Below are 26612 nucleotides of genomic sequence, written 5' to 3'. Positions count from 1 at the left end.
ATTCTTTCCTCGGTCTACAACCTGATTGATAGATTGATTGACACTTTTATTAGTAGGTTGCACAGTGAAGTACATATTCCGTACAACTGACCACTAAATGGTAACACCCCAATAAGTTTTTACACTTGTTCAAGTCGGAGTCCACGTACATCAATTCATGGTACAAATATATACTATCATCATAATACAGTCATCACACAAGTTCATCATCAGAGTATATACATTGAATTATGTACATTATTTACAATCCGGGGGGTGGGATGAGGAGGGTTTGGTTGATATCAGCACTTCAGTCATCAACAATTGCTGCCTAAACATCACATAACCACTTGTGTTTACATTTCACAATGTACGTGAAAATACTGCCTAAACATCACATAAACATCACATAACCACTTGTGTTTACATTTCACAGTGTACATGAAAATACTGCCTAAACATCACATAAACATCACATAACCACTTGTGTTTACATTTCACAATGTACATGAAAATACTGCCTAAACATCACATAACCACTTGTGTTTACATTTCACAATGTACATGAAAATACTGCCTAAACATCACATAACCACTTGTGTTTACATTTCACAATGTACATGAAAATACTGCCTAAACATCACATAAACATCACATAACCACTTGTGTTTACATTTCACAATGTACATGAAAATACTGGCAGTAGTGCAACATGTACATAATAAAATGAAAGTGAAGATGGCAGTAGTGCAACATGTACATAATAAACTACATTGTAGTTCCAGGATCATACATTGTAGTTCCAGGATCATACATTGTAGTTCCAGGATCATACATTGTAGTTCCAGGATCATACATTGTAGTTCCAGGATCATACATTGGTCATATTTCAAGTTGTCATGAGTCCAGGGTCGTATTTCATGACTTTATAAACATAATATCCTTTTTTTAAATAGGAAAGAAATATTTTGTGATGATAACAAATATCCATCTAATCATTGTAGTGTGGACCATATACTTGGTGTTGTTACATGGACCATATACTTGGTGTTGTTACATGGACCATATACTTGGTGTTGTTACATGGACCATATACTTGGTGTTCTTACATGGACCATATACTTGGTGTTGTTACCTGGACCATATACTTGGTGTTGTTACATGGACCATATACTTGGTGTTGTTACATGGACCATATACTTGGTGTTGTTACATGGACCATATACTTGGTGTTGTTACCTGGACCATATACTTGGTGTTGTTACATGGACCATATACTTGGTGTTGTTACATGGACCATATACTTGGTGTTGTTACATGGACCATATACTTGGTGTTGTTACATGGACCATATACTTGGTGTTGTTACATGGACCATATACTTGGTGTTCTTACATGGACCATATACTTGGTGTTGTTACATGGACCATATACTTGGTGTTGTTACATGGACCATATGCTTGGTGTTGTTACATGGACCATATACTTGGTGTTGTTACATGGACCATATACTTGGTGTTGTTACATGGACCATATACTTGGTGTTGTTACATGGACCATATACTTGGTGTTGTTACATGGACCATATACTTGGTGTTGTTACCTGGACCATATACTTGGTGTTGTTACATGGACCATATACTTGGTGTTGTTACATGGACCATATACTTGGTGTTGTTACATGGACCATATACTTGGTGTTGTTACCTGGACCATATACTTGGTGTTGTTACATGGACCATATACTTGGTGTTGTTACATGGACCATATACTTGGTGTTGTTACATGGACCACATACTTGGTGTTGTTACATGGACCACATACTTGGTGTCGTTACATGGACCATATACTTGGTGTCGTTACATGGACCATATACTTGGTGTTGTTACATGGACCATATACTTGGCGTCGTTACATGGACCATATACTTGGTGTCGTTACATGGACCATATACTTGGTGTCGTTACATGGACCATATACTTGGTGTCGTTACATGGACCATATACTTGGTGTCGTTACATGGACCATATACTTGGTGTCGTTACATGGACCATATACTTGGTGTTCTTACATGGACCATATACTTGGTGTTCTTACATGGACCATATACTTGGTGTTGTTACATGGACCATATACTTGGTATTGTTACATGGACCATATACTTGGTGTTGTTACATGGACCATATACTTGGTGTTGTTACATGGACCATATACTTGGTGTTGTTACATGGACCATATACTTGGTGTTGTTACATGGACCATATACTTGGTGTTGTTACGTGGACCATATACTTGGTGTTGTTACGTGGACCATATACTTGGTGTTGTTACGTGGACCATATACTTGGTGTTGTTACATGGACCATATACTTGGTGTTGTTACATGGACCATATACTTGGTGTTGTTACCTGGACCATATACTTGGTGTTGTTACATGGACCATATACTTGGTGTTGTTACATGGACCATATACTTGGTGTTGTTACATGGACCATATACTTGGTGTTGTTACATGGACCATATACTTGGTGTTCTTACATGGACCATATACTTGGTGTTCTTACATGGACCATATACTTGGTGTTCTTACATGGACCATATACTTGGTGTCGTTACATGGACCATATACTTGGTGTTGTTACATGGACCATATACTTGGTGTTGTTACATGGACCATATACTTGGTGTTGTTACATGGACCATATACTTGGTGTTCTTACATGGACCATATACTTGGTGTCGTTACATGGACCATATACTTGGTGTTCTTACATGGACCATATACTTGGTGTTGTTGCATGGACCATATACTTGGTGTTGTTGCATGGACCATATACTTGGTGTTGTTACATGGACCATATACTTGGTGTCGTTACATGGACCATATACTTGGTGTCGTTACATGGACCATATACTTGGTGTCGTTACATGGACCATATACTTGGTGTTCTTACATGGACCATATACTTGGTGTTGTTACATGGACCATATACTTGGTGTTGTTACATGGACCACATACTTGGTGTTGTTACATGGACCACATACTTGGTGTTGTTACATGGACCATATACTTGGTGTTGTTACATGGACCATATACTTGGTGTTGTTACCTGGACCATATACTTGGTGTTGTTGCCTGGACCATATACTTGGTGTTGTTACATGGACCATATACTTGGTGTCGTTACATGGACCATATACTTGGTGTCGTTACATGGACCATATACTTGGTGTCGTTACATGGACCATATACTTGGTGTCGTTACATGGACCATATACTTGGTGTCGTTACATGGACCATATACTTGGTGTCGTTACATGGACCATATACTTGGTGTTCTTACATGGACCATATACTTGGTGTCGTTACATGGACCATATACTTGGTGTCGTTACATGGACCATATACTTGGTGTTCTTACATGGACCATATACTTGGTGTTGTTACATGGACCATATACTTGGTGTTGTTACATGGACCATATACTTGGTGTTGTTACATGGACCATATACTTGGTGTCGTTACATGGACCATATACTTGGTGTTCTTACATGGACCATATACTTGGTGTTCTTACATGGACCATATACTTGGTGTTCTTACATGGACCATATACTTGGTGTCGTTACATGGACCATATACTTGGTGTTCTTACATGGACCATATACTTGGTGTCGTTACATGGACCATATACTTGGTGTTGTTACATGGACCATATACTTGGTGTTGTTACATGGACCATATACTTGGTGTTGTTACATGGACCATATACTTGGTGTTCTTACATGGACCATATACTTGGTGTCGTTACATGGACCATATACTTGGTGTTGTTACATGGACCATATACTTGGTGTTGTTGCATGGACCATATACTTGGTGTTGTTACATGGACCATATACTTGGTGTCGTTACATGGACCATATACTTGGTGTCGTTACATGGACCATATACTTGGTGTCGTTACATGGACCATATACTTGGTGTTCTTACATGGACCATATACTTGGTGTTGTTACATGGACCATATACTTGGTGTTGTTACATGGACCACATACTTGGTGTTGTTACATGGACCACATACTTGGTGTTGTTACATGGACCATATACTTGGTGTTGTTACATGGACCATATACTTGGTGTTGTTACCTGGACCATATACTTGGTGTTGTTGCCTGGACCATATACTTGGTGTTGTTACATGGACCATATACTTGGTGTCGTTACATGGACCATATACTTGGTGTCGTTACATGGACCATATACTTGGTGTCGTTACATGGACCATATACTTGATGTCGTTACATGGACCATATACTTGGTGTCGTTACATGGACCATATACTTGGTGTCGTTACATGGACCATATACTTGGTGTTCTTACATGGACCATATACTTGGTGTCGTTACATGGACCATATACTTGGTGTCGTTACATGGACCATATACTTGGTGTTCTTACATGGACCATATACTTGGTGTTGTTACATGGACCATATACTTGGTGTTGTTACATGGACCATATACTTGGTGTTGTTACATGGACCATATACTTGGTGTCGTTACATGGACCATATACTTGGTGTTCTTACATGGACCATATACTTGGTGTTGTTACATGGACCATATACTTGGTGTTGTTACATGGACCATATACTTGGTGTTGTTACATGGACCATATACTTGGTGTTGTTACATGGACCACATACTTGGTGTTGTTACATGGACCACATACTTGGTGTTGTTACATGGACCATATACTTGGTGTTGTTACATGGACCATATACTTGGTGTTGTTACCTGGACCATATACTTGGTGTTGTTGCCTGGACCATATACTTGGTGTTGTTACATGGACCATATACTTGGTGTTGTTACATGGACCATACACTTGGTGTTGTTACATGGACCATATACTTGGTGTTGTTACATGGACCATATACTTGGTGTTGTTACCTGGACCATATACTTGGTGTTGTTACATGGACCATATACTTGGTGTTGTTACATGGACCACATACTTGGTGTTGTTACATGGACCACATACTTGGTGTTGTTACATGGACCACATACTTGGTGTTGTTACATGGACCATATACTTGGTGTTGTTACATGGACCATATACTTGGTGTTGTTACCTGGACCATATACTTGGTGTTGTTGCCTGGACCATATACTTGGTGTTGTTACATGGACCATATACTTGGTGTTGTTACATGGACCATATACTTGGTGTCGTTACATGGACCATATACTTGGTGTCGTTACATGGACCATATACTTGGTGTCGTTACATGGACCATATACTTGGTGTTCTTACATGGACCATATACTTGGTGTCGTTACATGGACCATATACTTGGTGTTCTTACATGGACCATATACTTGGTGTTGTTACATGGACCATATACTTGGTGTTGTTACATGGACCATATACTTGGTGTCGTTACATGGACCATATACTTGGTGTCCTTACATGGACCATATACTTGGTGTTGTTACATGGACCATATACTTGGTGTTGTTACATGGACCATATACTTGGTGTTGTTACATGGACCATATACTTGGTGTTGTTACATGGACCACATACTTGGTGTTGTTACATGGATCACATACTTGGTGTTGTTACATGGACCATATACTTGGTGTTCTTACATGGACCATATACTTGGTGTTGTTGCCTGGACCATATACTTGGTGTTGTTACATGGACCATATACTTGGTGTTGTTACATGGACCATATACTTGGTGTCGTTACATGGACCATATACTTGGTGTCGTTACATGGACCATATACTTGGTGTTGTTACATGGACCATATACTTGGTGTCGTTACATGGACCATATACTTGGTGTCGTTACATGGACCATATACTTGGTGTTCTTACATGGACCATATACTTGGTGTTCTTACATGGACCATATACTTGGTGTTGTTACATGGACCATATACTTGGTGTTGTTACATGGACCATATACTTGGTGTTGTTACATGGACCATATACTTGGTGTTGTTACATGGACCATATACTTGGTGTTGTTACATGGACCATATACTTGGTGTTGTTACATGGACCATATACTTGGTGTTTTTACATGGACCATATACTTGGTGTTGTTACATGGACCATATACTTGGTGTTGTTACATGGACCATATACTTGGTGTTGTTACATGGACCATATACTTGGTGTTGTTACATGGACCATATACTTGGTGTTGTTACATGGACCATATACTTGGTGTTGTTACATGGACCATATACTTGGTGTTGTTACATGGACCATATACTTGGTGTTTTTACATGGACCATATACTTGGTGTTGTTACATGGACCATATACTTGGTGTTGTTACATGGACCATATACTTGGTGTTGTTACATGGACCATATACTTGGTGTTGTTACATGGACCATATACTTGGTGTTGTTACATGGACCATATACTTGGTGTTGTTACCTGGACCATATACTTGGTGTTGTTACATGGACCATATACTTGGTGTTGTTACATGGACCACATACTTGGTGTTGTTACATGGACCACATACTTGGTGTTGTTACATGGACCATATACTTGGTGTTGTTACATGGACCATATACTTGGTGTTGTTACCTGGACCATATACTTGGTGTTGTTACATGGACTATACACTTGGTGTTGTTACATGGACCATATACTTGGTGTTGTTACATGGACCATATACTTGGTGTCGTTACATGGACCATATACTTGGTGTCGTTACATGGACCATATACTTGGTGTCGTTACATGGACCATATACTTGGTGTCGTTACATGGACCATATACTTGGTGTTGTTACCTGGACCATATACTTGGTGTCGTTACATGGACCATATACTTGGTGTTGTTACCTGGACCATATACTTGGTGTCGTTACATGGACCATATACTTGGTGTCGTTACATGGACCATATACTTGGTGTCGTTACATGGACCATATACTTGGTGTCGTTACATGGACCATATACTTGGTGTTGTTACATGGACCATATACTTGGTGTTGTTACATGGACCATATACTTGGTGTTGTTACATGGACCATATACTTGGTGTCGTTACATGGACCATATACTTGGTGTCGTTACATGGACCATATACTTGGTGTCGTTACCTGGACCATATACTTGGTGTCGTTACATGGACCATATGCTTGGTGTCGTTACATGGACCATATACTTGGTGTCGTTACATGGACCATATACTTGGTGTCGTTACATGGACCATATACTTGGTGTTGTTACATGGACCATATACTTGGTGTTGTTACATGGACCATATACTTGGTGTCGTTACATGGACCATATACTTGGTGTTGTTACATGGACCATATACTTGGTGTTGTTACATGGACCATATACTTGGTGTCGTTACATGGACCATATACTTGGTGTTGTTACATGGACCATATACTTGGTGTCGTTACATGGACCATATACTTGGTGTCGTTACATGGACCATATACTTGGTGTTGTTACATGGACCATATACTTGGTGTCGTTACATGGACCATATACTTGGTGTTGTTACATGGACCATATACTTGGTGTTGTTACATGGACCATATACTTGGTGTTGTTACATGGACCATATACTTGGTGTCGTTACATGGACCATATACTTGGTGTTGTTACATGGACCATATACTTGGTGTTGTTACATGGACCATATACTTGGTGTTGTTACATGAACCATATACTTGGTGTTGTTACATGGACCATATACTTGGTGTTGTTACATGGACCATATACTTGGTGTTGTTACATGGACAATATACTTGGTGTTGTTACATGGACCATATACTTGGTGTTGTTACATGGACCATATACTTGGTGTTGTTACATGGACCATATACTTGGTGTTGTTACATGAACCATATACTTGGTGTTGTTACATGGACCATATACTTGGTGTTGTTACATGGACCATATACTTGGTGTTGTTACATGGACAATATACTTGGTGTTGTTACATGGACCATATACTTGGTGTTGTTACAGTGAATGTTTGTATCCACCCAGCCATTTGTTTACATTGAGGAGTGCTAGCTTGCTGTTAGCTATTGTATCCTCCTACGGTGTGTAGTGAAGCATGTTTGGCTATTCCTCGTCTTCCAGTGATAATATTACTTGTAAGAAACGGACTTTGTCGCCATGGAGACAAGATGAGCGAGTTAGAAGTAGCTAAAACACTGTGGAGGGACGTTAGCTGCTAGGTTGCTATGTTTTAAAGCACAGCTTGCAGCTTTATACATTCACCTTTATCACTAAAAATACCTCTGTTCTCCATCTTTTGTCTCCACTCTGTGTCTGCTGGCAAGTGCTCTGTGTGTGTGTGTGTGTGTGTGTGTGTGTCGCAGCATTCTCACATGTCTATTCAAAACTAAAGTCTTTTTCAAAAGCAGTATAGTAGCGTTTTTAATGTACCGGTACTAGTACCAGGGCACTGTATTAGCACGTCCATGATGAGTTTATGTCTATACACAGTGTGGAGCCGCTTCCAACTTCAAATATAGACAATGTCTTAGTACCATTGTCTGCGCTGTAGGACAAGAAGCTATGCTAACCACTAAGTAAAATAAAGACAATGTCTTAGTACCATTGTCTGCGCTGTAGGACAAGAAGCTATGCTAACCACTAAGCTACATGTCCTGTCCACATAACAACACAACTAATCATGTTTTTATTGCAAGAGGCTGCTGGATCTTGCACCAGATCAGCACTTGGACCAGTGGCTTTTACCCATAGGGCCGGGGACCCACAAATATAATTGTCAGCTGTGGTTTGTACTCAGTTGTAGTACACTTTTCCACCACCTGTGGCAGTCTTGACAATAGCAAACAGAAGAAGTCTGGAGCTGAAGTCCAAGGGAAGTTTCTTCAGCGCAGAAAATATGACTAAAGAGCACTTGAATTGTATTCAGTTTATTTGAGAAACATATCCATCCATTTTCTACCGCTTGTCCCTCATATATATATTATTATTTATTATTCATTTTATTTAGGAAACATATATATTATTTATTATTCATTTAGTTAGAATGTATTATGGAAGTATATATATATTTATTTTGTTGCAGTTTATTTGATAAGTTGTTTTTTTGTAATCAGTATATTTGATTGGTGTGTAGTGTAATTACTACATTTGTTCAGTATTTATTTTTGTAATCAGTACATTTGATAAGTTTTTATTTTGTAATCAGTATATTTGATTAGTATTTATTTGTGCAATTAGTACATTTGATGAATATGTATTTTGTAATCAGTATACCTGATGAGTATTTATTAGTGTAATCAGTACATTTGATGAGTATTTATTAGTGTAATCAGTACATTTGATGAGTATTTATTAGTGTAATCAGTACATTTGATGAGTATTTATTAGTGTAATCAGTACATTTGATGAGTATTTATTAGTGTAATCAGTACATTTGATGAGTATTTATTAGTGTAATCAGTACATTTGATGAGTATTTATTAGTGTAATCATTACATTTGATGAGTATTTATTAGTGTAATCAGTACATTTGATGAGTATTTATTAGTGTAATCAGTACATTTGATGAGTATTTATTAGTGTAATCAGTACATTTGATGAGTATTTATTAGTGTAATCAGTACATTTGATGAGTATTTATTAGTGTAATCAGTACATTTGATGAGTATTTATTAGTGTAATCAGTACATTTGATGAGTATTTATTAGTGTAATCAGTACATTTGATGAGTATTTATTAGTGTAATCAGTACATTTGATGAGTATTTATTAGTGTAATCAGTACATTTGATGAGTATTTATTAGTGTAATCATTACATTTGATGAGTATTTATTAGTGTAATCAGTACATTTGATGAGTATTTATTAGTGTAATCAGTACATTTGATGAGTATTTATTAGTGTAATCAGTACATTTGATGAGTATTTATTAGTGTAATCAGTACATTTGGTGAGTATTTATTAGTGTAATCAGTACATTTGATGAGTATTTATTAGTGTAATCAGTACATTTGATGAGTATTTATTAGTGTAATCAGTACATTTGATGAGTATTTATTAGTGTAATCAGTACATTTGATGAGTATTTATTAGTGTAATCAGCCTGACCTAAGCCTTGATCGTATTGTTTGTGATGAACACATGATGTCATGATGTCATGTGACCAGCTGGTCAACAGGAAGTAGAATGATTGACTAAGAGTAAGGTGACTAATGCAGTGTTAATACTTGAGTAGGCCCCGGCCCCCTCTGTAGTGGACAAGTTGGGCCCCGAGGTCTGAACAGGTTAAGAACCCTGACTTGGACCAGGTCCAAATCAACCTTAAAACTAGGACACCTTTTTTTCTGACGTGTGGAGGCTGTGCCAAAGTACACCTTGAGTACACCCTCTGAGTACTATGAGTACACCCTCGGAGTACTATGAGTACACCCTCGGAGTACTATGAGTACACCCTCGGAATACTACGAGTACACCCTCTGAGTACTATGAGTACACCCTCGGAGTACTATGAGTACACCCTCGGAATACTACGAGTACACCCTCGGAGTACTATGAGTACACCCTCTGAGTACTATGAGTACACCCTCGGAATACTATGAGTACACCCTCGAAATACTATGAGTACACCCTCGGAATACTATGAGTACACCCTCGGAATACTACGAGTACACCCTCGGAGTACTATGAGTACACCCTCTGAGTACTATGAGTACACCCTCGGAATACTATGAGTACACCCTCGAAATACTAGGAGTACACCCTCGGAATACTAGGAGTACACCCTCGGAATACTAGGAGTACACCCTCGGAATACTATGAGTACACCCTCGGAATACTAGGAGTACGCTGTCGGAGTACTACGTTCTGCCCGAGTTCTACTGTACTGTGTAATACTATACTCATCATTGTGGTACTTCATCATTATTATTTGTGTGATTGGTGTAGATGTTCTACTGTGTTGTGTAATTGCATGATGATGTAGTTGGTGTAGATGTTCTACTGTGTTGTGTCATTGCATGATGATGTAGTTGGTGTAGATGTTCTACTGTGTTGTGTCATTGCATGATGATGTAGTTGGTGTAGATGTTCTACTGTGTTGTGTAATTGCATGATGATGTAGTTGGTGTAGATGTTCTACTGTGTTGTGTCATTGCATGATGATGTAGTTGGTGTAGATGTTCTACTGTGTTGTGTCATTGCATGATGATGTAGTTGGTGTAGATGTTCTACTGTGTTGTGTCATTGCATGATGATGTAGTTGGTGTAGATGTTCTACTGTGTTGTGTAATTGCATGATGATGTAGTTGGTGTAGATGTTCTACTGTGTTGTGTAATTGCATGATGATGTAGTTGGTGTAGATGTTCTACTGTGTTGTGTAATTGCATGATGATGTAGTTGGTGTAGATGTTCTACTGTGTTGTGTAATTGCATGATGATGTAGTTGGTGTAGATGTTCTACTGTGTTGTGTCATTGCATGATGATGTAGTTGGTGTAGATGTTCTACTGTGTTGTGTAATTGCATGATGATGTAGTTGGTGTAGATGTTCTACTGTGTTGTGTAATTGCATGATGATGTAGTTGGTGTAGATGTTCTACTGTGTTGTGTCATTGCATGATGATGTAGTTGGTGTAGATGTTCTACTGTGTTGTGTAATTGCATGATGATGTAGTTGGTGTAGATGTTCTACTGTCTTGTGTAATTGCATGATGATGTAGTTGGTGTAGATGTTCTACTGTGTTGTGTAATTGCATGATGATGTAGTTGGTGTAGATGTTCTACTGTGTTGTGTAATTGCATGATGATGTAGTTGGTGTAGATGTTCTACTGTGTTGTGTAATTGCATGATGATGTAGTTGGTGTAGATGTACTACTGTGTTGTGTCATTGCATGATGATGTAGTTGGTGTAGATGTTCTACTGTGTTGTGTAATTGCATGATGATGTAGTTGGTGTAGATGTTCTACTGTGTTGTGTAATTGCATGATGATGTAGTTGGTGTAGATGTTCTACTGTGTTGTGTCATTGCATGATGATGTAGTTGGTGTAGATGTTCTACTGTGTTGTGTCATTGCATGATGATGTAGTTGGTGTAGATGTTCTACTGTGTTGTGTCATTGCATGATGATGTAGTTGGTGTAGATGTTCTACTGTGTTGTGTCATTGCATGATGATGTAGTTGGTGTAGATGTACTACTGTGTTGTGTCATTGCATGATGATGTAGTTGGTGTAGATGTTCTACTGTGTTGTGTAATTGCATGATGATGTAGTTGGTGTAGATGTTCTACTGTGTTGTGTCATTTTATACTCACTTCATTTTTGTAGAAAATATTGTTGTTTTTCATGTTGACACTTCATTTTCTTGAAAATGTTGTTGACATATTAAAAAATAGTGTCCTTCATGTTGACACATTCAGTTGATCTTTGTTGAAAATGTTGTTGTTGTTGTTCATGTTGACACATTCAGTTGATCTTTGTTGAAAATGTTGTTGTTGTTCATGTTGACACATTCAGTTGATTTGTGTTGAAAATATTGTTGTTGTTGATGTTGATGAATTCAGGTAAATTGTGTTAAAAAATATTGTTGTTCATGTTGACACATTCAGTTGATATGTGTTGAAAATATTGTTGTTGTTGTTGTTCATGTTTATACATTCAGTTGATATGTGTTGAAAATATTGTTGTTGTTGATGTTGATGAATTCAGGTAAATTGTGTTAAAAATATTGTTGTTCATGTTGACACATTCAGTTGATTTGTGTTGAAAATGTTGTTGTTCGCGTTGACACTTTCAGTTGATTTGTGTTGAAAATGTTGTTGTTGTTGTTCACGTTGACACTTTCAGTTGATCTTTGTTGAAAATGTTGTTGTTGTTGTTGTTCATGTTGACACATTCAGTTGATTTGTGTTGAAAATGTTGTTGTTGTTGTTGTTCACATTAACACTTTCAGTTAATCTTTGTTGAAAATGTTGTTGTTGTTGTTCATGTTGACACATTCAGTTTATTTGTGTTGAAAATGTTGTTGTTGTTGTTCACGTTGACACTTTCAGTTGATCTTTGTTGAAAATGTTGTTGTTGTTGTTGTTCATGTTGACACATTCAGTTGATTTGTGTTGAAAATGTTGTTGTTGTTGTTCATGTTGACACATTCAGTTGATATGTGTTGAAAATGTTGTTGTTGTTCATGTTGACACATTTAGTTGATTTTTGTTGTAAATATTGTTGTTGTTCGTATTGACACATTCAGTTGATTTGTGTTGTAAATATTGTTGTTGATCATGTTGACAAATTCAGTTGATTTGTGTTGAAAATGTTGTTGTTGTTGTTCATGTTGACACTTTCAGTTGATTTATGTTGAAAATGTTGTTGTTGTTCATGTTGACACATTTAGTTGATTTTTGTTGTAAATATTGTTGTTGTTCGTATTGACACATTCAGTTGATTTGTGTTGAAAATGTTGTTGTTGTTGTTGTTCATGTTGACTCATTCAGTTGATTTGTGTTGAAAATGTTGTTGTTGTTGTTCATGTTGACACATTCGGTTGATTTGTGTTGAAAATATTGTTGTTGTTGTTCGTGTTGACACATTCAAATGTTACTCATGAGGTATGAAATGTTACTCAGGTGGTATGAAATGTTACTCATGTGGTATGAAATGTTACTCGGGTGGTATGAAATGTTACTCATGTGGTATGAAATGTTACTCATGTGGTATGAAATGTTACTCGTGTGGTATGAAATGTTACTCGGCTGGTATAAAATGTTACTCAGCTGGTACGAAATGTTACTCGGGTGATATGAAATGTTACTCAGGTGGTATGACATGTTACTCAGGTGGTATGAAATGTTACTCAGGTGGTGTGGAATGTTACTCGGGTGGTATGAAATGTTACTCAGGTGGTATGAAATGTTACTCATGAGGTATGAAATGTTACTCAGGTGGTGTGAAATGATACTCAGGTGGTATGAAATGATACTCAGGTGATATGAAATGTTACTCATGTGGTATGAAATGTTACTCAGGTGGTATGAAATGTTACTCAGGTGGTATGAAATGTTACTCTGGTTGTATGAAATGTTACTCATGAGGTATGAAATGTTACTCGGGTGGTATGAAATGTTACCCATGTGGTATGAAATGTTACTCATGTGGTATGAAATGTTACTCAGCTGGTATGAAATGTTACTCATGTGGTATGAAACGTTACTCAGGTGATATGAATGTTACCCATGTGGTATGAAATGTTACTCAGGTGATATGAATGTTACCCATGTGGTATGAAATGTTACTCATGTGGTATGAAATGTTACTCAGGTGGTATGAAATGTTACTCATGTGGTATGAAATGTTACTCAGGTGGTATGAAATGTTACTCAGGTGATATGAAATGTTACTCATGTGGTATGAAATGTTACTCAGGTGCTATGAAATGTTATTCAGGTGGTATGAAATGTTACTCAGGTGGTATGAAATGTTACTCAGGTGCTATGAAATGTTACTCAGGTGGTATGAAATGTTACTCATGTGATATGAAATGTTACTCAGGTGGTATGAAATGTTACTCAGGTGATATGAAATGTTACTCGGGTGGTATGAAATGTTACTCGGGTGATATGAAATGTTACTCGGGTGGTATGAAATGTTGCTCAGGTGGTATGAAATGTTACTCAGGTGATATGAGATGTTACTCGGGTGGTATGAAATGTTACTCAGGTGGTATGAAATGTTACTCATGAGGTATGATATGTTACTCAGGTGGTATGAAATGTTACTCATGAGGTATGCAATGTTACTCGGGTGGTATGAATTGTTACTCGTGGGGTATGAAATGTTACTCTGGTGGTATGAAATGTTACTCAGGTGGTATGAAATGTTACTCTGGTGGTATGAAGTGTTACTCAGGTGGTATGAAATGTTACTCGTGAGGTATGAAATGTTACTCGTGAGGTATGAAATGTTACTCAGGTGGTATGAAATGTTACTCATGAGGTATGAAATGTTACTCTGGTGGTATGAAATGTTACTCAGGTGGTATGAAATGTTACTCTGGTGGTATGAAGTGTTACTCAGGTGGTATGAAATGTTACTCATGAGGTATGAAATGTTACTTAGGTGGTATGAAATGTTACTCATGAGGTATGAAATGTTACTCATGTGGTATGAAATGTTGCTCAGGTGGTATGAAATGTTATTCTGGAGGTATGAAATGTTACTCATGAGGTATGAAATGTTACTCAGGTGGTATGAAATGTTACTCAGGTGGTTTGAAATGATACTCAGGTTATATGAAATGTTACTCATGTGGTATGAAATGTTACTCAGGTGGTATGAAATGTTACTCATGAGGTATGAAATGTTACTCAGGTGGTATGAAATGTTACCCATGTGGTATGAAATGTTACTCATGTGGTATGAAATGTTACTCAGCTGGTATGAAATGTTACTCTGTGGTATGAAACGTTACTCAGGTGATATGAAATGTTACTCGGGTGATATGAAATGTTACTCGGGTGGTATGAAATGTTACTCAGGTGCTATGAAATGTTACTCAGGTGCTATGAAATGTTACTCATGTGGTATGAAATGTTACTCAGGTGATATGAATGTTACCCATGTGGTATGAAATGTTACTCATGTGGTATGAAATGTTACTCAGGTGGTATGAAATGTTACTCATGTGGTATGAAATGTTACTCGGGTGGTATGAAATGTTACTCAGGTGGTATGAAATGTTACTCATGTGGTATGAAATGTTACTCAGGTGCTATGAAATGTTACTCATGTGGTATGAAATGTTACTAAGGTGGTATGAAATGTTACTCAGGTGGTATGAAATGTTACTCAGGTGATATGAAATGTTACTCAGGTGGTATGAAATGTTACTCATGTGGTATGAAATGTTATTCAGGTGATGTGAAATGTTACTCATGTGGTATGAAATGTTACTCAGGTGATATGAAATTTTACTCAGGTGGTATGAAATGTTACTCAGGTGGTATGAAATGTTACTCGGGTGATATGAAATGTTACTCGGGTGGTATGAAATGTTACTCAGGTGGTATGAAATGTTACTCGGGTGGTATGAAATGTTACTCCGGTGGTATGAAATGTTACTCATGAGGTATGATATGTTACTCAGGTGGTATGAAATGTTACTCATGAGGTATGAAATGTTACTCGGGTGGTATGAAATGTTACTCATGAGGTATGAAATGTTACTCTGTCGGTATGAAATGTTACTCAGGTGGTATGAAATGTTACTCTGGTGGTATGAAGTGTTACTCAGGTGGTATGAAATGTTACTCATGAGGTATGAAATGTTACTTAGGTGGTATGAAATCTTACTCATGAGGTATGAAATGTTACTCATGAGGTATGAAATGTTACTCATGTGGTATGAAATGTTACTCTGGAGGTATGAAATGTTACTCAGGTGGTATGAAATGTTACTCAGGTGGTATGAAATGTTACTCAGGTGGTATGAAATGTTACTCAGGTGGTATGAAATGTTACTCATGAGGTATGAAATGTTACTCATGTGGTATGAAATGTTACTCAGGCGGTATGAAATGTTACTCATGTGGTATGAAATGTTACTCAGGTGGTATGACATGTTACTCATGTGGTATGAAATGTTACTCGGGTTGTATGAAATGTTACTTAGGTGGTATGAAGTGTTACTCAGGTGGTATGAAATGTTACTCATGAGGTATGAAATGTTACTCAGCTGGTATGAAATGTTACTCAGGTGGTATGAAATGATACTCAGCTGGTATGAAATGTTACTCAGCTGGTATGAAATGTTACTCAGGTGGTATGAAATGATACTCAGGTGATATGAAATGTTACTCAGCTGGTATGGAATGTTACTCGGGTGGTATGAAATGTTACTCCGGTGGTATGAAATGTTACTCATGAGGTATGATATGTTACTCAGGTGGTATGAAATGTTACTCATGAGGTATGAAATGTTACTCGGGTGGTATGAAATGTTACTCATGAGGTATGAAATGTTACTCTGTCGGTATGAAATGTTACTCAGGTGGTATGAAATGTTACTCTGGTGGTATGAAGTGTTACTCAGGTGGTATGAAATGTTACTCATGAGGTATGAAATGTTACTTAGGTGGTATGAAATCTTACTCATGAGGTATGAAATGTTACTCATGAGGTATGAAATGTTACTCATGTGGTATGAAATGTTACTCTGGAGGTATGAAATGTTACTCAGGTGGTATGAAATGTTACTCAGGTGGTATGAAATGTTACTCAGGTGGTATGAAATGTTACTCAGGTGGTATGAAATGTTACTCATGAGGTATGAAATGTTACTCATGTGGTATGAAATGTTACTCAGGCGGTATGAAATGTTACTCATGTGGTATGAAATGTTACTCAGGTGGTATGACATGTTACTCATGTGGTATGAAATGTTACTCGGGTTGTATGAAATGTTACTCAGGTGGTATGAAGTGTTACTCAGGTGGTATGAAATGTTACTCATGAGGTATGAAATGTTACTCAGCTGGTATGAAATGTTACTCAGGTGGTATGAAATGATACTCAGCTGGTATGAAATGTTACTCAGCTGGTATGAAATGTTACTCAGGTGGTATGAAATGATACTCAGGTGATATGAAATGTTACTCAGCTGGTATGGAATGTTACTCAGGTGGTATGAAATGTTACTCAGGTGGTATGGAATGTTACTCAGGTGGTATGGAATGTTACTCATGAGGTATGAAATGTTACCCATGTGGTATGAAATGTTACTCATGTGGTATGAAATGTTACTCAGCTGGTATGAAATGTTACTCAGCTGGTATGAAATGTTACTCAGGTGGTATGAAATGTTACTCATGAGGTATGAAATGTTACTTATGTGGTATGAAATGATACTCAGGTGATATGAAATGTTACTCATGTGGTATGAAATGTTACTCAGGTGGTATGAAATGTTATTCAGGTGGTATGACATTTTACTCAGGTGGTATGAAATGTTACTCAGGTGATATGAAATGTTACTCAGGTGATATGAAATGTTACTCATGTGGTATGAAATGTTACTCAGGTGGTATGACATGTTACTCATGTGGTATGAAATGTTACTCAGGTGGTATGAAATGTTACTCATGTGGTATGCAATGTTACTCAGGTGCTATGAAATGTTACTCGGGTGCTATGAAATGTTTCTCATGTGGTATGAAATGTTACTCAGGTGATATGAAATGTTACTCGGGTGGTATGAAATGTTACTCTGGTGGTATGAAATGTTACTCATGAGGTATGATATGTTACTCAGGTGGTATGAAATGTTACTCAGGTGGTATGAAATGTTACTCATGAGGTATGAAATGTTACTCAGGTAGTATGAAATGTTACTCATTAGATATGAAATGTTACTCTGGTGGTATGAAATGTTACTCAGGTGGTATGAAATGTTATTCAGGTAGTATGAAATGTTACTCATGAGGTATGAAATGTTATTCAGGTAGTATGAAATGTTACTCATGAGGTATGAAATGTTACTCATGAGGTATGAAATGCTACTTAGGTGGTATGAAATGTTACTCATGTGGTATGAAATGTTACTCAGGTGGTATGACATGTTACTCGGCTGGTATGAAATGTTACTCAGGTGCTATGAAATGTTACTCAGGTGCTATGAAATGTTACTCAGGTGGTATGAAATGTTACTCAGGTGATATGAAATGTTACTCATGTGGTATGAAATGTTACTCAGGTGGTATGAAATGTTACTCGGGTTGTATGAAATGTTACTCATGTGGTATGAAATGTTACTCAGGCTGGTATGACATGTTACTCGGCTGGTATGAAATGTTACTCAGGTGCTATGAAATGTTACTCAGGTGCTATGAAATGTTACTCAGGTGGTATGAAATGTTACTCAGGTGATATGAAATGTTACTCATGAGGTATGAAATGTTACTCTGGAGGTATGAAATGTTACTCAGGTGGTATGAAATGTTACTCAGGTGGTATGAAATGTTACTCATGTGGTATGAAATGTTACTCAGGTGGTATGAAATGTTACTCATGAGGTATGAAATGTTACTCATGTGGTATGAAATGTTACTCAGGCGGTATGAAATGTTACTCATGTGGTATGAAATGTTACTCAGGTGGTATGACATGTTACTCATGTGGTATGAAATGTTACTCGGGTTGTATGAAATGTTACTCAGGTGGTATGAAGTGTTACTCAGGTGGTATGAAATGTTACTCATGAGGTATGAAATGTTACTCAGCTGGTATGAAATGTTACTCAGGTGGTATGAAATGATACTCAGCTGGTATGAAATGTTACTCAGCTGGTATGAAATGTTACTCAGGTGGTATGAAATGATACTCAGGTGATATGAAATGTTACTCAGCTGGTATGGAATGTTACTCAGGTGGTATGAAATGTTACTCAGGTGGTATGGAATGTTACTCAGGTGGTATGGAATGTTACTCATGAGGTATGAAATGTTACCCATGTGGTATGAAATGTTACTCATGTGGTATGAAATGTTACTCAGCTGGTATGAAATGTTACTCAGCTGGTATGAAATGTTACTCAGGTGGTATGAAATGTTACTCATGAGGTATGAAATGTTACTTATGTGGTATGAAATGATACTCAGGTGATATGAAATGTTACTCATGTGGTATGAAATGTTACTCAGGTGGTATGAAATGTTATTCAGGTGGTATGACATTTTACTCAGGTGGTATGAAATGTTACTCAGGTGATATGAAATGTTACTCAGGTGATATGAAATGTTACTCATGTGGTATGAAATGTTACTCAGGTGGTATGAAATGTTACTCATGTGGTATGAAATGTTACTCAGGTGGTATGAAATGTTACTCATGTGGTATGCAATGTTACTCAGGTGCTATGAAATGTTACTCGGGTGCTATGAAATGTTTCTCATGTGGTATGAAATGTTACTCAGGTGATATGAAATGATACTCAGCTGGTATGAAATGTTACTCAGCTGGTATGAAATGTTACTCAGGTGGTATGAAATGATACTCAGGTGATATGAAATGTTACTCAGCTGGTATGGAATGTTACTCGGGTGGTATGAAATGTTACTCCGGTGGTATGAAATGTTACTCATGAGGTATGATATGTTACTCAGGTGGTATGAAATGTTACTCGGGTGGTATGAAATGTTACTCATGAGGTATGAAATGTTACTCTGTCGGTATGAAATGTTACTCAGGTGGTATGAAATGTTACTCTGGTGGTATGAAGTGTTACTCAGGTGGTATGAAATGTTACTCATGAGGTATGAAATGTTACTTAGGTGGTATGAAATCTTACTCATGAGGTATGAAATGTTACTCATGAGGTATGAAATGTTACTCATGTGGTATGAAATGTTACTCTGGAGGTATGAAATGTTACTCAGGTGGTATGAAATGTTACTCAGGTGGTATGAAATGTTACTCAGGTGGTATGAAATGTTACTCAGGTGGTATGAAATGTTACTCATGAGGTATGAAATGTTACTCATGTGGTATGAAATGTTACTCAGGCGGTATGAAATGTTACTCATGTGGTATGAAATGTTACTCAGGTGGTATGACATGTTACTCATGTGGTATGAAATGTTACTCGGGTTGTATGAAATGTTACTCAGGTGGTATTAAGTGTTACCCAGGTGGTATGAAATGTTACTCATGAGGTATGAAATGTTACTCAGCTGGTATGAAATGTTACTCAGGTGGTATGAAATGATACTCAGCTGGTATGAAATGTTACTCAGCTGGTATGAAATGTTACTCAGGTGGTATGAAATGATACTCAGGTGATATGAAATGTTACTCAGCTGGTATGGAATGTTACTCAGGTGGTATGAAATGTTACTCAGGTGGTATGGAATGTTACTCAGGTGGTATGGAATGTTACTCATGAGGTATGAAATGTTACCCATGTGGTATGAAATGTTACTCATGTGGTATGAAATGTTACTCAGCTGGTATGAAATGTTACTCAGCTGGTATGAAATGTTACTCAGGTGGTATGAAATGTTACTCATGAGGTATGAAATGTTACTTATGTGGTATGAAATGATACTCAGGTGATATGAAATGTTACTCATGTGGTATGAAATGTTACTCAGGTGGTATGAAATGTTATTCAGGTGGTATGACATTTTACTCAGGTGGTATGAAATGTTACTCAGGTGATATGAAATGTTACTCAGGTGATATGAAATGTTACTCATGTGGTATGAAATGTTACTCAGGTGGTATGAAATGTTACTCATGTGGTATGAAATGTTACTCAGGTGGTATGAAATGTTACTCATGTGGTATGCAATGTTACTCAGGTGCTATGAAATGTTACTCGGGTGCTATGAAATGTTTCTCATGTGGTATGAAATGTTACTCAGGTGATATGAAATGTTACTCGGGTGGTATGAAATGTTACTCTGGTGGTATGAAATGTTACTCATGAGGTATGATATGTTACTCAGGTGGTATGAAATGTTACTCAGGTGGTATGAAATGTTACTCATGAGGTATGAAATGTTACTCAGGTAGTATGAAATGTTACTCATTAGATATGAAATGTTACTCTGGTGGTATGAAATGTTACTCAGGTGGTATGAAATGTTATTCAGGTAGTATGAAATGTTACTCATGAGGTATGAAATGTTATTCAGGTAGTATGAAATGTTACTCATGAGGTATGAAATGTTACTCATGAGGTATGAAATGCTACTTAGGTGGTATGAAATGTTACTCATGTGGTATGAAATGTTACTCAGGTGGTATGACATGTTACTCGGCTGGTATGAAATGTTACTCAGGTGCTATGAAATGTTACTCAGGTGCTATGAAATGTTACTCAGGTGGTATGAAATGTTACTCAGGTGATATGAAATGTTACTCATGTGGTATGAAATTTTACTCAGGTGGTATGAAATGTTACTCGGGTTGTATGAAATGTTACTCATGTGGTATGAAATGTTACTCAGGTGGTATGAAATGTTACTCGGGTTGTATGAAATGTTACTCATGTGGTATGAAATGTTACTCAGGTGGTATGAAATGTTACTCAGGTGGTATGAAATGTTATTCAGGTAGTATGAAATGTTACTCATGAGGTATGAAATGTTATTCAGGTAGTATGAAATGTTACTCATGAGGTATGAAATGTTACTCATGAGGTATGAAATGCTACTTAGGTGGTATGAAATGTTACTCATGTGGTATGAAATGTTACTCAGGTGGTATGACATGTTACTCGGCTGGTATGAAATGTTACTCAGGTGCTATGAAATGTTACTCAGGTGCTATGAAATGTTACTCAGGTGGTATGAAATGTTACTCAGGTGATATGAAATGTTACTCATGTGGTATGAAATGTTACTCAGGTGGTATGAAATGTTACTCGGGTTGTATGAAATGTTACTCATGTGGTATGAAATGTTACTCAGGCTGGTATGACATGTTACTCGGCTGGTATGAAATGTTACTCAGGTGCTATGAAATGTTACTCAGGTGCTATGAAATGTTACTCAGGTGGTATGAAATGTTACTCAGGTGATATGAAATGTTACTCAGGTGGTATGAAATGTTACTCAGGTGGTATGAAATGTTACTCAGGTGGTATGGAATGATTCCAATAACTGACATATGAAGCTAATGAGCATAGCAAGCTAGAAGGTTAGCATGAAGTGGAAGTGGAGGAAAGGGGAGGGGCTGGGTTGCTAAGGGAAACCAGATCCATTGGCTGCTAAGCAGGAAGACATGATGTTGCTGAGACAGCACAGGGTTTATTTATAGAGCCAGCCCTTAGACACCGGCAGCCAATCAGATGACAGGAAAGCAGGGAGGGCCGGCCTATGGCAGCCAATCAGATGATAGGAAAGGAGGGAGGGCCGGCCTATGGCAGCCAATCAGATGACAGGAAAGGAGGGAGGGCCGGCCTATGGCAGCCAATCAGATGACAGGAAAGGAGGGAGGGCCGGCCTATGGCAGCCAATCAGATGATAGGAAAGGAGGGAGGGCCGGCCTATGGCAGCCAATCAGATGACAGGAAAGGAGGGAGGGCCGGCCTATGGCAGCCAATCAGATGACAGGAAAGGAGGGAGGGCCGGCCTATGGCAGCCAATCAGATGACAGGAAAGGAGGGAGGGCCGGCCTATGGCAGCCAATCAGATGATAGGAAAGTAGGGAGGGCCGGCCTATGGCAGCCAATCAGATGACAGGAAAGGAGGGAGGGCCGGCCTATGGCAGCCAATCAGATGATAGGAAAGGAGGGAGGGCCGGCCTATGGCAGCCAATCAGATGATAGGAAAGTAGGGAGGGCCGGCCTATGGCAGCCAATCAGATGCTAGGAAAGGAGGGAGGGCCGGCCTATTGCAGCCAATCAGATGACAGGAAAGGAGGGAGGGCCGGCCTATTGCAGCCAATCAGATGACAGGAAAGTAGGGAGGGCCGGCCTATTGCAGCCAATCAGATGACAGGAAAGTAGGGAGGGCCGGCCTATGGCAGCCAATCAGATGCTAGGAAAGGAGGGAGGGCCGGCCTATGGCAGCCAATCAGATGATAGGAAAGGAGGGAGGGCCGGCCTATGGCAGCCAATCAGATGATAGGTAAGGACGGAGGGCCGGCCTATGGCAGCCAATCAGATGACAGGAAAGGAGGGAGGGCCGGCCTATGGCAGCCAATCAGATGCTAGGAAAGGAGCAGTGTGATGTCACAGTTGTGTCAGTGCTTCTTAAAGAGACATATCTCTCTTAGTGATGTCATCTTTCTTTGTCTGTCTGGGAGATGCACAACACTGACTACTAACTATATCATTCATTTCATGTATCATCATATATCATTTTATATATCATTTTATATATCATCATTTATCATTTTATATATCATCATATATCATCATATATATCATTTTATATATCATCATATATCATCATATATATCATTTTATATATCATCATATATCATTTTATATATCATCATATATCATTTTATATATCATCATATATCATTTTATATATCATCATATATCATTTTATATATGATTTTATATATGATGTACCCAGAGTGCTTTGCAGGAGTCAGCCATTGTAGTGAATAAGTCTGTCCGTATCCTGTTGTTGTGGGGCAGACTGGCTCGTACATGCACATGTCAAGTAGTCTACACTTCCAACTTCTATCTGTCACTAGACTCCGTATGGAAGATAACAACTACAACATGGCTGTCGCAGTGGAGGCCCGTTAGCAAGATCGCCCACAAAAAGAGAGGGTCAGAAAGCATCTTGAAGATGGTGTGCGGAGCAAAGAACCACCTTGACATGTTCTGTGGACCACAAGGAAGGGTCTACATATAGGAACACACCTTTGAAATCTGGCCTAGAAGAACCTCCACTTTTATCTTCAGTAAGGTCAATACTTTATAGAGGATCTTTGCTAGTAGAACCTCCATATTTATGTTCAGTAAGGTCAATACTTTATAGAGGATCTTTGCTAGTAGAACCTCCATATTTATCTTCAGTAAGGTCAATACTTTATAGAGGATCTTTGCTAGTAGAACCTCCATATTTATCTTCAGTAAGGTCAATACTTTATAGAGGATCTTTGCTAGTAGAACCTCCATATTTATCTTCAGTAAGGTCAATACTTTATAGAGGATCTTTGCTAGTAGAACCTCCATATTTATGTTCAGTAAGGTCAATACTTTATAGAGGATCTTTGCTAGTAGAACCTCCATATTTATGTTCATTAAGGTCAATACTTTATAGAGGATCTTTGCTAGTAAAACCTCCACATTTATCTTCAGTAAGGTCAATACTTTATAGAGGATCTTTGCTAGTAGAACCTCCATATTTATCTTCAGTAAGGTCAATACTTTATAGAGGATCTTTGCTAGTAGAACCTCCATATTTATGTTCAGTAAGGTCAATACTTTATAGAGGATCTTTGCTACCTCCATATTTATCTTCAGTAAGGTCAATACTTTATAGAGGATCTTTGCTAGTAGAACCTCCATATTTATGTTCAGTAAGGTCAATACTTTATAGAGGATCTTTGCTAGTAGAACCTCCATATTTATCTTCAGTAAGGTCAATACTTTATAGAGGATCTTTGCTAGTAGAACCTCCACATTTATCTTCAGTAAGGTCAATACTTTATAGAGGATCTTTGCTAGTAGAACCTCCATATTTATGTTCAGTAAGGTCAATACTTTATAGAGGATCTTTGCTACCTCCATATTTATCTTCAGTAAGGTCAATACTTTATAGAGGATCTCTCACTCTGGACTGGACTCTCACATTATTAACTGTATCTGCTCCATCTGTGGTTCCTTCCAAGGTTTCTGTTTTTTTCCAATGGGTTGACTTTTTTCCTTGCCCTGATGTGGGATCTGAGCCCAGGGTGTGGTTGTGACTTGTGCAGCCCTTTGAGACACTGGTGATTAAGGGCTGTATAAATCCACCTTGATTGTCCAAGAGTTATTTTAGCTAATGTTCTTCCACAACTTTTGTTCATTGATGTTGAGCCGTTACCATGGCAACTGTCTCTGGCTGCACTTTGATCCATGCTGAGACTTCAGGAAGTGTCATGCGTCCCTAATCATGTGTCCTCTCTGTCTTCCTCAGGTGGAAGCAGCTCAGGATGTCCGCCCACCACCTCTTCCTCCTCCTCCTCCTCCTCCTCCTCCTCCTCCTCTACTGCCCAGGGCTTCTCCCTCGCTGAGCCAGCCATGACCAGCCAGCACTCGCACACACACCCCTCCTTTAGCTCCATCCACTCCATGGCCGAGCAGCAGCAGGTAATACACACCACTACAGACGCGGGTGACCTTGTTTATTATGTGGCCAAGTTGGGAGAGTTGGTTCCTGGTCCAATCCCCACCTTCTACCATCCTAGTCATGTCCGTTGTGTCCTTGAGCAAGACACTTCACCCTTGCTCCTGATGGGTCTGGTTAGCGCCGTGCATGGCAGCATAAACATGTTACATATAATCACGACAACTCGCAACAGAGGGGGTGGGGGGGGAGTTAGGACCCTGGAGGTTGACTGCTGCTATAAAGCGCTGCCAGCCGTCCATCACCCCGAAGGGGAATCAAGCGGTGGTGAAGGCGTGGGGTGGGTGTGTGTGTGTGTATGCCCATTGTCTTGGGTGTGGGTTTTTTTGTTGTTGTTTTGTTTTTGTCTTGGGTGTGTTGATGTAGTGTCCATAGGCCTGGGGCCGTTCTGCATGCAAGCCAAAGTTTGACTCCAGGTGTGGTTGAGGAGGGAGGGAGGTCAAAAGCGTCCATCATTGAGGAGTCCTCGGGGGGGTGTTTTCAGAACAGCCTGCTCCTGTTGTTGCATCAAGGCCATTCGATGGAGTCAAATCGTAGATTAGGATTTTTGTTTTTCCGCGAGCAGACATTACAATGGCTTGTCTGTTCTATTCGTCCATGCTGGTTCTCATATCCAATTTTTCCCTTTCAACCAGCTTTTCCATGATGTGATCCATCTTGCGATTCAGTTCAGAAATCGCCCCAGACTGTGATCCCACAGCCCGACCCAAACCTTCCATTGCGACGAACAGCCTTTGGGCTCCTTGAGTGGCTGCCATCGTCTTAAG

At 38.6% G+C, this 26612-nt stretch overlaps 1 protein-coding gene across 2 annotated transcripts in view; it reads left to right on the top strand.

The window, feature by feature from the left end:
- dyrk1b (dual-specificity tyrosine-(Y)-phosphorylation regulated kinase 1B) overlaps nt 1-26612 on the top strand; it is a 107539-nt gene that overhangs the window by 36218 nt on the left and 44709 nt on the right. For both annotated transcript variants that reach the window (XM_062062424.1, XM_062062426.1), the window contains exon 2: nt 25636-25808. In XM_062062424.1, coding sequence (XP_061918408.1) covers nt 25636-25808 — 173 coding nt within the window. The remainder of the gene's footprint in view (nt 1-25635; nt 25809-26612) is intronic.

The sequence above is a fragment of the Entelurus aequoreus genome, linkage group LG11, assembly GCF_033978785.1.
Source record: "Entelurus aequoreus isolate RoL-2023_Sb linkage group LG11, RoL_Eaeq_v1.1, whole genome shotgun sequence".
NCBI lineage: Eukaryota > Metazoa > Chordata > Actinopteri > Syngnathiformes > Syngnathidae > Entelurus > Entelurus aequoreus.
Note: the sequence above shows the minus strand (reverse complement) of the source record. Positions and strands in the feature narration are given on the sequence as shown.